Here is a 16,728-nt window from a genome sequence, read left to right as displayed (position 1 = left end):
AAGCTCTTCCCAGTCATTGGTGGCTCATGTGATGGGCAGAGCATGTGGACACTCAGCCTACAGATGTCACCAAGCTGAAAAAAGGTTTTGGGCGTCTTGAAAGACACGGGTCGGATGTGGAGTGATTTTGGCTGAGTAACAACCTCCAGAAAACCAAGCAGGTTGCAGGGCTGTGAAATCAGGAATAATCTTTTACTCAAATATGGAATGGAGAATGGCTGACTAGGCAACACATGCTAAGGAGAAAAGAATGTGGAAAATTGGTGGATCACTAGCTGAGCATGAGTCAGTAGCATCACACTGTGGTGAAAATGCTGGACGGAACAATGGGATGTGAAAACAGGAGCGTTGTTTGTAAGATACATGAAAAACCTCAGCCCAGGTAGGACTTTCAATGGAGTATGACGTTAATTTGGGTGCATGGTACTTGCAGAAAGATGCAGACCAAATTAAGAGTCCAGAGGAAAGCAACAAGAATGATAGATAATTAGAGAACTTAAGAAGCACGAAGAATTGTTTAGTTTAGGGATGGGAAGAATAAAGAGAAAGAGTTAATGCTCTTTAGAAAGACGGGGTTAGTTGTAAAGTTAGGTGAGATTAAACTGCAAAATTCACGTCACTAGGGCTAGAAATTACAGTCTCATGTTGTAGTGAGGGAAATTTAGGTTAATGTGCATAGGAAAAGTTTTGTGATTTTAGTAATAGTTAAATGCTGCAATAAAATTTCTGGGGTGCCCACAGATGCTGTAATTCTTAAGTATTGGCAGCACTTGGAGGAGTTTAACAGTTGTGTTGTAAGAATGGAAAAGAACATAGAAATACGTAATATATATATATATATATATATATGTTTTTTTTTTTTTTTTGCTATATCAACTGGTCTAGCTAGAAAAAAGCAGACAGGGTTTTCATACTCGTGAGCCTTTTTTTTTCAGAGCTGAAACTTCTAACTGGCTTTGGGACAGCCGATTCAGTATAAAGCAGGGAAGGTTGCTCTACAGGATCTCTTGAGGTCCTTTCAGGCCGATTTGCAAAGATGTAATGATTAACAAAATATTTCTGTCTTGGAGTAGATAGGTGCTCAGGAACTGGGGAGGGAAGGCGTGCTATAAAAGCAAATACAAGAGCTCTCCCCTACCGTACAATCTAGGAGATTCCCTAAAAGTTTGACTCAATGAAAAATTCCCATTTATTACTTTTCAAGAGTGGCTAAGAATCACTAAAAGTTAAACCAGCTGTTTTGTTAGTGTCGGGTGATTTTGGATTATAGCAAGTGCTTTATGACAGGTTATACTGTGGTAGTATGTATATACCACGTGTTTTCATTTTTATGCAGGAGACTGAAAAAATCCTGGGAGTTTTGAAGGCAAGAGGTCAAATTTTTCCACCACCTCTTATCCTTATAGTATAAAGTGAAATAGTTGCAGTCATTACTTGTTTGACAAAATTAAATTTGCAACTTTAAAAATATCTAAAATTATATTACAAGAAATTTAATGAGCACAAAGAAAAAACTACTGCTGGAGATATTAATGAGAATATTTTTTTATATATATTGATTACTTTAGAGTTGGAACATATAAATAGTATTAGAGGATGAAGTTGTACTGCAGACAAGTTCAAAATGTCTTTATACGTATTTTTTTTTCCTGTGAAGACATATGTCTAAACCAGGAAAAATATTTAAAATGGAAAGTGGCACAAATTGTCAACAAACAAAGGTAGCTACACCTGTAGATCTGTGAAAAAAAAAAAAAAGAATAGATATGTTATAACTGCTGACAAAGGAGAAACTCCTGTTCCTGGAGAGGAAATCGTACACTTACACATCCATAGTTAAAGACCTGCAGTAAATCTGAGTATGTATCCAAACCAAGGTGCTTACCACTCTGTTGTTGTAGCAGATAAAACTATCAAGCCTTTCAACACGTATAACTTGTTTAGCTGCTTTTATAATCTCAAAAAATAATAGCTACATCCGTTTTTACTTTGACTTTTGTTGTCAGAATCCGTACGTGAAAGAACTGGAATTTGTGAGTTTTCATTCTGGTTTTCACGTACTTCATTAAACAGAAGACTTGCAAGAACTGAGCAAAATCTTGACGATTCACGTGCCAGCCTGGCTCTCGGTGTGTATGTCTAAACTTTGACCTGCTTCTTTCACTGTTAGCATTCTTACACTGTTAGCAAAAACGTTTTAAAAGACTGAATTGCAGCCATAACAATAATAATGATGCCAATTTAAGCATCAAGCTAATACAATTCACTCAGTTCTAGGTGGAAATACTTCATGTTTCATTTCAATTTTTCTCTGCATTCCCATTTTCTGCAACGGGGTTTGAAAAAAACATTTTTTTTCCCTTAAAGTTTATGGATTTTTTTCCTTTTTATTTTTCCATTTTTTTTTTCTTTCTTTCTCTCTCTCTCTCTCTCTCTTTTTTTTTTTTTCTTTCTTTCTTTTTTTTTTTTTTTTTCCCATGGATCTTCCCGTATCTAAGCTCTTTTGAACCTCTATTACATGGTGTTTGGCTTTTCATCCTCTGCTTCTCCTTTTGTTAGACTGAATGACTGAGAAGGAGGAACAAAGAGTAGCAAATCCAGGAGAAGAATGGGATTGCATCTTCTCAGCATGCTGATGTTACATATAAGTTTATAAGTCATCTTTCTCCCTGCTCTCCCACTCCCACACACACGCACACACGCATTTCATAATAACTTCTATAATAATAACGATGCCAGTCTCCATTTTGTCATCCTTAGTCTTCTTTTGGAAGATTAAGTTCCAAATCCAGTCCTCTTTTGCTTCTCTTCTTGGGGAACTTTCCCTGTGCTACGTTCTTCTTGTGCCACAGAAGTTCCTATGAATTCAGGCAGTGCTCTTTTCTGAGTCAGAGACACTCGCTTATTTCTCTTTTCCACACAGTCCCTCTGTCTACAGTGATATTTGCAGATGTCCAGATTTTGAGCTGTTATATGTGTTGACTCCTATTCTGTACTGCAGCCACTAAAACCTTTTAAGAAGCCCTTTGTGGAAAAGAAGAGTCAGAGAAATGAGAATACTGTTATGGTGTATGGCAGTATTCTTTAAAGGACTTGGATTTGGAGCTTGGCCCACTGGCTGGAGGGGATCACCAGCATATTGGCTGCTGTGAAGAGTCTCCCTGATTTTGATAAACCATCCTTTCCTGATTAAAATTCCATTTAAATTAGTGCCATTTTGTCTTTACAGTAGAAAACTCCTAAAATTGTTCCCAGCATTTCTCTTTGTTTCACCTGGTCAATCCTGTAGCCTCTCTGCAGTCATCCTTTGAAGGCTACAGGCTTTCTGATCGTACTAGATGGAGCATTTGCTCCAAACGTGCACCATGCTGCTAGTTTGGCCTGGTGGCTGTGCAACGATAAGTAGTCTTATCAAAGATCATTTTTCACCTGTTTCTAAGAGAACCCCAAACATGGACTATCAGAGTGTGATGAAATGACGAGCAAAAGATTAAAACCCAGGTGGCTGGGAAAGGAATATCAGGAGTGCTGGTGAATTTACAGGAGGGTTTGGAGGATTGGCACAGCTTCATAGTTCGTAGTTGTGTTTGCAACCTGTGGCTAGTTCAGCAGCTCAAAGTGACGTGTCTAATGCACTTTGTTGCACTGGCATATGGGTGCTGGAGCATGCATCGCCTTATGGTGGAAGAGGGGAGTTGGGCACGGGGATAAAACAACACAAGAAGCAGCCAAGGCAGGGCCACGTGTTTGTTGTGCAAATAGTGATACACCCCATTCAAAGTTACGCTGTTCTTTTTATCTAAGGACATTTACCCCCCAGTAGCAATTGTGAACAAGTGTAGACAAATTAATGAGCTAGGCAAACTTAATGAACACTTTATCTCTAGCAGCGTCATCATAAAAGCAAAGACCTAAGTCTGGCCAGAACCTATCTGAAAAGATATGAATACACCTGATATATCTACTTGTTTGCTTGTATGGAGATCTGTACTGCCAGTCTAAAGCTACCCCCAGAACTTGTTCTAAACATGGTTTAAAAACAGCTGAACTGAGGCCCTGCTATGCTACACATTCATGGCAGCAATATTTCATTGACCTGTGTTACTGTTTTTGGTCAAATTTGCTGTGGAAGTGATGGTTATGCTTCCACAGCATCCTCCTTTCCATCTCCAAAAGTAGCTTTTTATGACCTGCTAGTCTGGTTCCACCAAATGTAACAGAGGGACAGAGATCTCAAAGATATTACATTCCTGAGACTTTAAAGGTGAAACATGGTACATTAATATCCCTCCTGAGGGCAAGACTGCAATGCGAGATTGAGTGTGTTGTTAATCATGAAATAATCCGTATGGATCAGACAATATCCTAAGTGCCCCAGCTGCAGCAAATTTTTTCATCACTGCTCATACCTTATTATGCAAAGGGTAGTCCAGCTCCCGTGGCAACCCAATATTCTCCTCTAACGCTCTGTGGCAAAGACAAATGGAAGACTCCAAGTCAAGCCTGGTAGAAAGAGATGCCACTCCACTAACTGTACAGGATTGTACCAGACATACATGTACATCCAGTCTGATTTTGTTGTGTGTTTTTAAGTGTGCTATGGTCCATATCCTTCCTGAAGTAGCACAGTGCATGTCAGAAGTTCTGAAAACAGCTTAATATTTAAAACCACTTAAAAAAAATTGCATCTAAGCTTTTTTTTTTTTTTTTTTTAAAGTTAATTATTTGCATCTTCAAATCTCAAGAAAAAAAGTAAGTTAGGAAACACAAGAATTAAAGATGTGAATTCCTCACCCATGTGGATGTGCATTAAACTAATCTCAAACTCTCTCATAATCTCTAGTTTTTTTTTGTTCTTGTTTTGTTTTTCCTTTTTTTTTTTTTTTTCATAACAGCCACCTCTGTGATGAACATTACTCGGTGAGGTAGAAATTCAATGGTTTCCTTTATTATCCTCATCCACCTCGTGGTTCTGGCTCCATACTGCACGCTGTTTAAATCCTGTTCTGAACACAGTGCTATTAATTTTGTCACAGCCTTTCCTGTGATAATTGTGACAAAAATAGCTAAGTACGTCAAAACTGCTGAATTGATCTTTATAATAATGCCAAGACATATGGTCTTATTAGCAAAGATAATTCTGAAAGATGTATATTTATTTACTCAATTCCAGGCTTTTAGGACCTGATTTTTCAGAAAACACAATCTTTTGTGTGCGTTTGTTCAGAACACAGTCCTCAATGCCTTCAGCTGCAGTGCTGAATGCTCATCACTTTTAGAAATCAGACCAAGGCGCCCAGAAAATGAGGGTTGACGCCTCTGACATAATTGGGTTTAGTCATGTACCTAGCATTGGACGGACCCTACAGCCCATGCATGGCCTTGGTTGCCTCTCCAAGCTCTGCCCATCTGTGCTGCACAGGGCAAGGGTCTGCTCTGCACGCACATAATGCCCTCGTTCGTGTGTATTTCTGATATTTTCCGGCACTTGTCGCTGGGCTGCAGCGGCTGAGAGAACACTGGGAAGGGGGGGAATTCTGGCTCTGCTGAGGAAAGGCATGTAAAGAGCATGGGGATGCATATGTGTGGTGCAGATGCATGTAGGAGGAATGAAGGGGATGACGTGTGCTGGGCTCAGACAGAAACTATAGATAACTGTCAGACTACAACACGTCTCCTAAGTGCACACGAACTGTTTTTCTTTAGAAGCTCATAGCCAAATGTGTCCATATTTTCTTTGAAGGAAATTAAAAAGAGATTTTATATATGCTATGTTAGGCAAACCTTCGCTGTGCTGTAAGCACAACATATGATCCTTGATATTTGCAGAACACCCTCTGCAAGTCAAGCGTTATATAGCTTTTTCTTAGTTATTTTTATTATTTTTTAGTATTTACTATTAACATTTTTAACAGCTCTTTGGGTTGGTGGATTCACTTTCTTCCTTTTTTTTTTTTTTTTTCACTAGAGAGGAGATTGAGGTAGAAGAGTAGATTTTAGGGCCAGAAGGAGCCACCATGATCAACCAGTTGAATCTCATGGATAACATAGACCATCGGACATCCTTAAACAAAATTCTTCATCACGTAGGTTGAACAGTTTTCTTAAGAAAAAAAAAATGATTAAAGAAATTCTAAGTGATGGAGAGTCCTGCGCAGTCCTGGGTAAATTATTTTAATGGTTATCCTCATTTATATATAATTTGAATTTAATTAGCCTCAAATTCTGAAAATTGGATCTCGGTAGAATTAGCTTGATCTCTGTCACGAAATGTTTGTGTCTTACATAATGTATTTACTTATTCTGAGGAAGTTGCTCCCGGACTCTGGCTGTGGGCTCCGTTTTCTCAGCCTTTAGGCATTTCTGTGACTTCTCTCCAGTTTCTCTTCAAGTGTGGCTCCTTCAGCTGGACACGGTGTTGCTTGCTATTTGCAAGGATAATATAACTAAAGACCTTATAAGACAACACAACAGCTTGTCAGAAACAACACATTTGGCAGAAATGTACTAATCACAAGTAATTTAGCGACAGAAAGTGGGTAGAGTTCTACTTCACCTAACACGCAGGTTTCAAAACCTGCCCCCCTGCTTTCATCACCTAATATTTTGCCTACTTTTCTACTGGGATCCGTGCACCTGAAGGACTGTTTCAGGTAACTTCAGACTTTCTGCATGTGCAGAGGTGCTGTATGAACACCAGGCAGCACTTCTGTGCTGTGCGGGTGACTGAGCACTGCCACAGGCTGCCCAGAGAGGCTGTGGGGTCTCCTCCTTGGAGACATTCAGAAGCTGCCTGGACGTGGCCCTGGGTGGCCTGCTCTGGGTGTCCCTGCTGGAGCAGGGGTGGGACCAGGCGGCCTCCAGAGGGCCCTGCCAGCCTCACTGGTGCTGTAACTGCTGCTTTGGGACAGCTCTGCCTAGAAAACCCCAGGTTGAGGTTCCCAGGCCTTCACTGGACGCTGTTTCCTTTTGCCAAAAAACCATCCCGACACCGGCTCTTTTTGATCCTTAAGAAAGCAGTAACGAAGTAAAGAAATCCAGTTTCCTAGCCAATCCAAAATACACCCCCCACACGCAGCAGCCTCCTCTCATTTATCTGAGGACACCGTGGTCTGTAGGGGCCATGACAGATAGTTCTGTCGATGAGCCGTGGTGAGAGGAGGCCCTTTGGGGGGGCCGCTGCCTCCCGGGTAGCACAAGGGCCCTGCACGCTGCTCCCTCGCGGCTCTCGAAGCTGCGCCGCGGTTCTGTGGCGAGCTGGGGCCGAGAGCACCACTTCCCTGTTCCCAGGCTGTCTCTTCCGAACCTGGGCTTCTGACTTGTGGTTTGCACAGCCCTTTCATGCAGCTCGGACATTGGTTGCGTGGTGTGTGATCGCATTCAGGCTAGGAAATGATTCATAGCGTTTCATGAAAGGAGAGGCCATCGGATAATGTGATTTGACCTCTCATAGCTGCCAAAGCTACCAAATTTTATTTCTGAGAATGCCCGCATTCAGCCCAACTGATTGTATTTCATTTAGGCATAACTTCTGTTAGGACAAACTGTATATAGGAGGACATCTAACAGTGATTTCAAGGCAGCAGGGGATGGAGAATCCACTAAATCATTTGTAACTTGCCCCAGTGTTTAAATACTCACAATGTTACAGATTAATGCCTTTTTTTCTTATTTGGATGTATCTGGCTTCAGCTTCTATTTATAAGCGCTTGCTGTGTTTCAGATTAAAATAATTCAGCACCCATGTCTTCCCCATGATAGTACTTTATTCAAGTCACCAAATTCTTTTTGATTTGGAAGTAGGCTGAACTCATTCTGTGCAAGGCAGTTTCTTCAGCCTGCAAGTATTTTTGTGTTTTTCTTTCCTTGCCCTTTCCCATTTCTAACAGTATTTGAAAAACACACGGGTACTGTGCACACTGTTCCAATACCAGCCTCATCGTATCTGTAAACAGAGGTAAAATCTCTTCACTCGGTCCAGCCGCTGCATTAACTACCTTTGCAGCAGCTCTCCCCTTGGCGCTCAGTGTATAGATTGTATTCATTTTTTACCTTGATCCCTAATTTCTTTCAAGAATCACTGCCGTTTCAGGATGCAGTCTGCACGCAGTAGCAATGACTTGCATTCCCTTTTCTGAGATGTGTTTGTGTTTGACTGTGTTAAAATGCATTGGGGATAAACAGAAACAGACTACCAGGCACTCCATCTTCCTCTATTTCATAATAGAGAAAATAATGCTTAAGACCACTCATTTACATTTTTATAATTGCAAATTTTATCATTGCTGGTTTTCCATTGAGCCTTGATGCCTGCAAGGTCTTCATAAAACCAACTTTTTTTTTTTTTTTTTTTTTTTTTTATCAGTATTTTCTCAGTGATTACTCCTTTTTGGATCTGTCACTTGATTAATTATTTATCTACTTAAACTGTACTCTATAATACTTCATTGTGGCCTTTTAAAATCAGAATGTTGTGCTACTGAGTTAAATAATTTATTAGTGTCAGTAAATTCCTTCATCAGCCAGATCTGATAAGTTCTCAGTAAGTTTCCCTCCAAAGTGCATGATATTCCGTAGAACTCTATTAAGTGATGTTATTCATCTTTCTTATCAGCTTTTCTGATATTTTGCTTGGGACGGATGTTAATGTCACCATCCGGTGGTTAGCTGGATCATTATGTTTCCCTTCTCTGAATATTGTCATATAGCAGCTGTCTTTCAGACCTTTGGATTCCTCAGTGTTCAGAGATTCATTACAACTTAATGGCATCACTGATTAAAAGCATCTGACACAAGAAAGTGAATGATCATGGCCCACATCTGCTTTTTCCCAGCCCAGCTATTTTGTTCCTTTCACTCCTAGCTCTCCTCCTCCTGAAGCTCCTCAAGTCTGCAAGCCCCCTCTCCTGCTGCTGCAGAGCAAAACATTGCTGCTGTGGCTTCATCTTCTTCCTCCCTCAAACAAGGGGAGAGCATGTGAGGACTCTCAAGTGTTGCAAGAAGAGAAAGGAAAAGGAAAGAGAAAGAAAAGGGCACAACTGTGCTGAGCAGCTGAGCATCGTCCCCCCAAACCTTTTCCCATTTCTCACATATGAAGCTGGTGGGCTTCTAGGGAAAGAGCTGTGCAAATGGGTTGTGCCACCCCAGTGGTGGAGAGTAGCAGTAGTAGCAGAAGTAACTCTTGCCAGTATACATATCTAGGACGTTGGTGTTCACTTGCTGAGGCAGTGCTCCATACCATGTTGCTGTGGTAACCCTTTGTCCTAATTCTGTGGAAAGTTCCTACAGAAAGCCCGAAGAGTGCATGGTTTGTTCTTACTTGAGTCTCCTTCTTTTCAAAAAAGACTGGAAATAAATCTGTTGAATAAATCTACCTTTTCTCTGTACACATTTTTTTTTCCATAATATTAATCTAAAAAAGCAAGCTATTTTTTCTCTTTATCCTTTCAATTTGTGATTTTTCCTTTGGTCTTTTATCTTTCTTAACCAACTTTTTACATGTCACAAGTTCTAGCTTATATTGGTTGCTATTTATTTCCTGCCTTTCAGTTGTCTGTATACTGAGGTCTTTTTAATCTACTTCTAGTTGCTGTCCCATATTCATCAGCTGAACCAGAGTGGGTTTTAAAATATTGTCCTTTTGGGAAATTCTATAAAGTCTTAACTTTCAGTTTTCAGTTGAATTACGCTGTCCAAGTCTTTTTCTTCCTTTTAATTTTACTCATAAAGGCAAGAGAAGGGAAGTCTAGCATGTGACACTGTTTTGAAACATGAACTATGAGTCACAGATTCATATTATGAACGGGAAGGACTCAGAACACAAAAATATTACAATGTAAAGAAAATGTCTTTTAATGTAATGTCTCACAAGAAGCTACGGCAATTCCTTTAGCATTTCACGCCATTCCAGCTTCCCCTTGGAGTAGAAAACCCACCAAGATAGATGAGCTCAAATTGGCAGACTGTTGCAGAAAATGGGATTCTAGGCTAATCTAACCTAACTAGGTCTTTGAAGGTGGCAAGAAGGCTTTACCTAAGCAAAGCCTGCCAGATAAACAAACCTTCTTAATCTGGAGCAGTATTTATTGCACTGCATTCAATCCCTTGTAGACTGTGGCCAGGCAGTTCACATGCTTGATTTCATACGAAATCATCCCAGCAACAGAGCAAACCAAACTTGTGTGTTTTGGGAAGAATTATATACCTGATGCTGCACCCAATGGAGAGTGACTGGTGGAGAGTGACTACCACCATCAGCTGTAATTAAAAGGAGACAACTGCTGACCTGTTATTCTAATCTCTATAGTGTGAAATATTTTAGAACAAATTCTAAAGGAAGGAACAATTTATGACCATGGTTATTTGTGTAATGGAATAAAAATGAAATGTAGAGTTAGATAATCTTGCCAAGGTAACCTAATAGGTTTCTGATAATAAAATAACTGATTTTCCAGAGGAGAGAAATACTGTAGACCTATCTGAATTTAGTGAAGGATACTGTGCTGCAGAGGACTAGTACAAGAATTGAAAGGGTTGGAGGAAGGAACTGGATCAACAACATGTGCTGGAAGGAAAATGACTGAGCAGGAGGGAAACTACAAGCATTGTTCCTCAACTATCAGTTTGGAGACAATCTTATTTTTACTAAGAAATTTTATGTAATACCAGGAATGTACTAATAAACTTAGTTGCTTGCACCATCGATGGTACAAGTGGATAAAGTTCTCACGTAATAGAAACCAATTGTATGAATTGTATGAATAAGGTGGCCAGCTATGCAGACTCTGGAAGTTAGATTTTCTTCGTAAATTGTGAATTTATTTGTTGAAAGTTATGCACAAAGACAGAAAAATGTGCATAGTAGGTAACCACAGGGTGACTGTGTTCCATGAATTTTATAATGGCTATGAAAAAGGAAAATGCAGTCACACTAATATCAAGTGAGATAGTTCCCATAAAAAACTAATGGTCTGTTAATGCATATATATATACACATATGAAATGCAGTTAGACTTTAATTAATATGCTGTTCATGATTCTGTTTATGCATGTTTTAGACAGATTAATTGAAAACGTAAAATAAAGAGAAAGGCTCCTAAGATGATGTGAAGAATAAGGAGTTTGTAACACGAGAGGGGATTGAAACAGTCTGGGTTGTCCTAGAATAGAAAAAATGAAGGCTGGCTGAAGATATGACTGATATTTAAAAATACGCCAATGAGTAAACACAATGGAGGAGGAAGAGCTATTTAAACTAAAAGACAATGTTGGCAGAAGAACAAATGGATATAAAATGACCATGAACAAATTTAAGCTGGAAAGCGTAAGGTTTTTGGTTATCAGAAAGCTGTCTTTCGATGAAAAGCAAAACACCTCTAAAGAGTTTTTTTAAGTTAAGTTCATTAAGCTTATGGTTTGCTTTATATGACAGAGCTGTCTTCAATAGCATGGGATTTGATTCAGTGACATAGAAGGTCCCCTTAATTTCACATCTTGCACAAAGCAGCAAATACTCTTGAGATACAGTAACCTCTCAGGCAATCTACACCCATTGTTGTGAGCATACAGTGAGACTAAAATACTCTTTCAGACAGAAAATCAAGAGACTTTGCTATTTGGCTAATCTCCGGAAGATTTGAACAGACTAAACACAAAGACTTCTCTTAGACCTTGCAATGTCTAACATGCCCAAACAGAGCAATAGTTTGTCTGAAAATTGTCACCTCCATCAGGGTTACACTGGGATCTGGTCCTCAGCGCTAACCATAGCGTAGTGTGCCACTTCTTGAGCTGCCAACAGATCTACTTTCCGTCTTTAAAAATGAGGGTGTGAGGACCTGGACAAATGCTAATTTGAATAATGGCATCCTACTTATCACAGTTTCAGTAATGGAAGGCAATATTCTCGTGTATTAAAAAAGCTGTGAAATCCTCCCTGCAAAAGATGATGGGTAGTATTATTCATTCTTATTTGCTTAGCTGAATTTAAAAATTAACCTAGAAGGAAAAAAAAATATATATATATATTTGCATATTGAGTAAACAGGATGTATTTTATACCCGTTTTTATACCATGTATAGTATGCGTAATTTGAAAAAATGAAAATTGAATATAAACATCAATATTATAATAGCATTAAGGTAGGAAATTGGAATAAGCCTTAAGCTTCTATCTTAACTAATGCCACTGTGCTTTTTAGTGCTGTTGAATGCCACACTCAAGGAACAAACATTTTCCTCACATGAACTTTCCTGGTGCTGTCATTTTGTACAGTGGTATGATACACGGAAACCTCTGAACTAAGACACCTATTCCTTTTGTTTTTCAGCATCAAAACAATGATTCCTCCGGGGGAGTGCCTCTATGCTGGGAGGAAAAGGAGGAAACCCATTCAGAAACAGTTAAGTATCATATTCATCAGGAGGCAGTTGCACCTTTCTCCAAATGTATGTGGTAGAAATGAGGCAGCAGGAGGAATCCTACATCCCATGGTCTGCCAAGCCAGGGGAGACCCGATCTTTTTCACTGCAGTGAGAAACTCCTGGTCCAGAGGCTGTCTCTTTGTGGTTTCCAGTGGCTTCAGAAACGATGCTGAGCGTGGTTCAGAGCATCCGTACCCATCACTGGCTGTCCCAGGAGGTGGCTGGTGGTTGTTGAGGTGTGCACCTCAGTGTTTTTCCTAGGCAGAAGATACTGGTGGACTAATTGTCAGCCTGGAAGAAGCGGTGTGTTGAGTGGCACCAGCATGCTGGCATGGCCCCCTTTCCCCTTCCTTGGCTTAGCCTTGCTTGTGGCATCACTACGTTCAACACATGTGAGTCTGGAAAGTGGGTCAGTTCAGCCAACTGAAAAAGCAGACTGGTGACTCACTTTTTGCATAACGAACACATCATATTCAAGCCACTATTTACTATGGAATCACTTTCATCAGAAGAAAAATGCGATAGAAATTGTATGTGTGAAGGCAAAGCAGAAAAAAAAAATGCAATGGTATTAAAAAGATGCTTGAAATTGCAGGAAAAAAGGATGTTATAACTCAAATGTAAAATGAGTTTGCCATAAACCACTCTGTGAGATTAAGCCTTCTGATATAATCATTCCACATCTTCTGAGTTATACTTGATTATGAAACACATTTGTAGCATGTTAAAATTGTGAACTAGTGCTGGTGGTCTTTGCAGGCAATTTAAGGATGAGAAGGTAATTAAAGCAGAGCTCCTAAAATAACCCACTTGGCTTAAAATTGTATATATTTGTCTAAAGTCAAAGGGGAGTTTCTCTGAAAGTTTAGGTGAAGACTGCTGATTTTGTTTGGATTTTGGAGAGTATTTGCACACGAACCACTTGTTGCCACTTAAAAAAAAGATATATTTTTTTTAATGTAAAATACATCACAGGTGAGGATTTCAATAGACAAAGATGATGAATGAAGAACAGTAATCTTTCTGCAACACCTGAGTGTTAGACCCAAAATGTATGCAGCGTTTTTGCACTACTGTTCAAGTATGCATCTGGATACTTCATACATGCATGAGGTGTGGAACTTCTCCAGTACATGAGATTGCCTCTGTGCAGAACTGTTTATGAATCATAACTTTTGTGGGAAAGGAGGGAGCACTGCAGTTGCTTTGAGGAACATTAAGCTTCATGTTTGGAGTGTGTATATTAGCTAGAACTTCTCACTGAGATGACTTCTAGGTAAAAGCGATGGCTAAGAAAGCTACCCACTATCAAAGGATCTAAGTATCCTCAAGAACCTTCTAGGAAATTCTGGCTTCAGCAAAATCAAAGGCAGATTCTCACTGAATTTGAGGAAACCAAGGTTTTTATCTTTTGAGCCATTGCAAGTAGTGCTACTTTGAAAATATCTGTGCTACGAGATGGCAGTGCTGGTACCTGAACACGAGCCTATCCACCCAGGATATATACAATTTTGATGAAGAAACTTGGCTTTGGTTAAATAAAGGAGATCATATGCTTGGAGTCATTATAACGCAGCTCCCGCATTAGAGACTGTCCTCTATTTTCTGTGAATAGTTACTTATCACTTGCTGAAGATGATTTCTCACTTCCTAGCAACACTAGTCTCTTCCTCAAACCTTATCTCTTTGTGGTCTTGGTGTCTGGTAAGCCTTTCCTGTGCTCATTCCCTCATTCAGGGACTTCCTAACCCTGCTCTAACGGGGCTCTGAATGCCCGTGACTGACTTACCTAGTCCAGAGCTCCTTTCACAGTCTATGCCCTTCAGTCCTACGGATGTTACTGACATTTCAGGACTATGAGGTCTCCTTACCAGCCTCAAATAATTTATCTTGAATTTAGAAGGACAGGCATATCCTATTTATTTAATAGCATGTTCAACCACAATTTTTGATCCATGTTGTGCTGCTTTTTGTAGAACTTGTCTAGTTTAATAGCATAGCACATTTTCCTCTACGGCTTTGTCCTACTTCTCTCTCTGTAGGGATTCATGGGTGCTAGTCTGAGCAGGAGATGTAGTTTTCTTAGGTATTCGTGGACAGGACATCACCAGCTGTATTCTGAGGTAGCTTTACAGAATAAGGAGGAAAACATATGAAGAAGCTCCACAGGAGAATGCAGAGAAACATATGGCAATGAAAAAACATGTAGAAAATTTGTATTTGCAATAGTTAGTATGTTTCAGTCTTCTCTACTGGGAGAGACTGTCTTCACTAGGTTGCCATTCTTCAGACAGTACATCAGGTTTAAGTTTGACCTTCATATATAGAAATAATTATAAAATCCTAGCTGTTCTCCTTTAGTCACAGACAGCTTTCAAACAAGCCCCATTAAATGTGGTCTACACTAAAGGATTTTGGCATTTATGGAACCAGTTCAAACACCTGGAGCTCAGGCTGGTTGAATATTTTCCATCAGATATGCTTTTCATCCAGAAAAATGGAGTATTTTGAGTGAAGGAAATATTTTCTCCTTAAGTGTTTGTTTCCTGTGGAAACCCAACATTTTACTAGTAACTCAAGCATGTGAAAACTAAAGAGATCTTGTTTTTAACCTCAAACTACAATCACTGCATTGAAATTCACACTCATATTAAAGATGCTGGAGTGATGCGTCAGGACAGTTACCATTTGAGATTCATCCACTTTTCATCTCAAACCCTGGCAACTTGTAAAGCTCTCTCTCTCTGCAAAACATTTCTTGTAATGTTTTACAGCTCTTTAAAGGCAAGCTCAGCTGCCTTAGCTCTGAGTGTATCTACAACTGCTCCAAACTGCCCAGTTGAGCCAGAACTGTATCAGTGCCAGGGTAAACAGAGACCTCAGGAGGTGCTCTCTCCTGTTTCTTAGTTCTCATTTTAAGGCCCTCTGTGGCATAGCCCTTCCTCTTACTTGGTGTCACACTATCCCACCTCTCATCTGCTGTGCCAGGATGATGTCTTCGTGACCATTAGTTCTGCTTTCTCCTTTTCTTGCCGTGAAGACTCAGAAGAGGTGGACAGTGGAAAAGGGTCACCTTTCCTTCAACCAGATTTTTCTCATTTAATCCTTTTCACTTGTAGGGGACAGTGAGCATCTGCACATGGCCAGTTGCCACTGGAGCTGAGCTGTGCCAGGCTATCGATGCAGTGCCCAAGCACAGCTCAGCAGCTGTGGGTGCCCGTTAGTTGGTTCATGATAATCATCTTGCTGTTACTTTGTGCCTAGTCTATCTATTGCATCTCACGGTCTTTCTCTTCCCTTTCCCTTCTTACTGAAAGCTTCCCATCCTATTAAATGATTAGATTTTCTCAGTTTAGATCCTCCTCCATGGGTTTAACACTTCAGCATACTTTGAAAACTTCTTCAGAGTGAACTTTCTGTTCAAGGGGCAGGGCTCCCTCAGTGGGCAGCAGGTAGTGGAGGAGCAGATACCATGCTCTGCAGACAAGAGCTGTAGCTGCAGGAAATTCCTCTGCAAGCTCTCCGAACTGGTTTACAGAAGTGGCAGTCCACGGGTCATGGGCACATTGAATCATTGAAGCACAAATGGCTCAATGCCTGACATACCAATGAAACAGAAAACGTTCTCTGCATTAGCTCCCACACTCATTTCCTTCTGAACAGGGACTGGTGGCATGGATCCCATGCAGGGACCCATTCTTGTTAATGCAGAGCAAAATTTGGATGATTTAACAACACAAAGAGGAAATGTCAGCTTTACTGTGTTAAGTACAGGTGCCACTTTATTGTAGTAGTAGTATATGAAAAGCAGATTAAAGGAGGAATTATAGAATGAGTGTTGTGTTCCTTAGGACCCAATTTATGCAGTTTTAGAATCAGTTTTAACACAAACACGACAAGCATGGCTAGTTTCAGCTCAAAATAAGGGCTAGAATTTCCATTCACCTCAAAACAACTCATTGAAGAATTTTCCTGCTTGCTGTTTTCTTTTGTAGGACAGCTAAGTTAGCCTTTCCATGGAACTTGCATTGTTTTAAATCTCATCCACTTGGCACCTAGTTACCATTTGCATCAAACTTCCATTTGTTTAGATTTACTCACTGCCTGAATCATTTCCTTGAGTTTTCAGGAAGACTCCGTCCTGAACTTTCTCTTGCAGTCTTTACACCATTCCCTGTAATTTCCAGACAAATGATCTCTTACTTAGTACAAATGGAATCCATGTATTTGCCATGCCTCTCTGGCATAGAGCAGTTGATAGTTTATATGGTAAATAGGCTTGAACAATTCCTATTCCGTGTTACT

At 40.0% G+C, this 16,728-nt stretch overlaps 1 protein-coding gene across 6 annotated transcripts in view; it reads left to right on the top strand.

Annotated features, from left to right (window-relative positions):
- Window positions 1-16,728, top strand: part of AHRR (aryl hydrocarbon receptor repressor) — a 95,366-nt gene that overhangs the window by 5,171 nt on the left and 73,467 nt on the right. For 2 of the 6 annotated variants that reach the window (XM_068671260.1, XM_068671258.1), the window contains exon 2: window positions 12,330-12,401. In XM_068671260.1, coding sequence (XP_068527361.1) covers window positions 12,365-12,401 — 37 coding nt within the window. In that variant the 5' untranslated portion in view covers window positions 12,330-12,364. Of the gene's footprint in view, window positions 1-108; window positions 383-2,006; window positions 2,130-12,329; window positions 12,402-16,728 lie in introns of those variants that run through there. The other 4 variants (XM_068671261.1, XM_068671259.1, XM_068671263.1 and 1 more) reach the window with 4 other exon arrangements.

This window comes from Anas acuta, chromosome 2 (genome assembly GCF_963932015.1).
Source record: "Anas acuta chromosome 2, bAnaAcu1.1, whole genome shotgun sequence".
NCBI classification, from domain to species: Eukaryota; Metazoa; Chordata; class Aves; order Anseriformes; family Anatidae; genus Anas; species Anas acuta.
The sequence above is the reverse complement of the archived record's forward strand: the minus strand, read 5'-3'. Positions and strand labels throughout refer to the sequence as shown.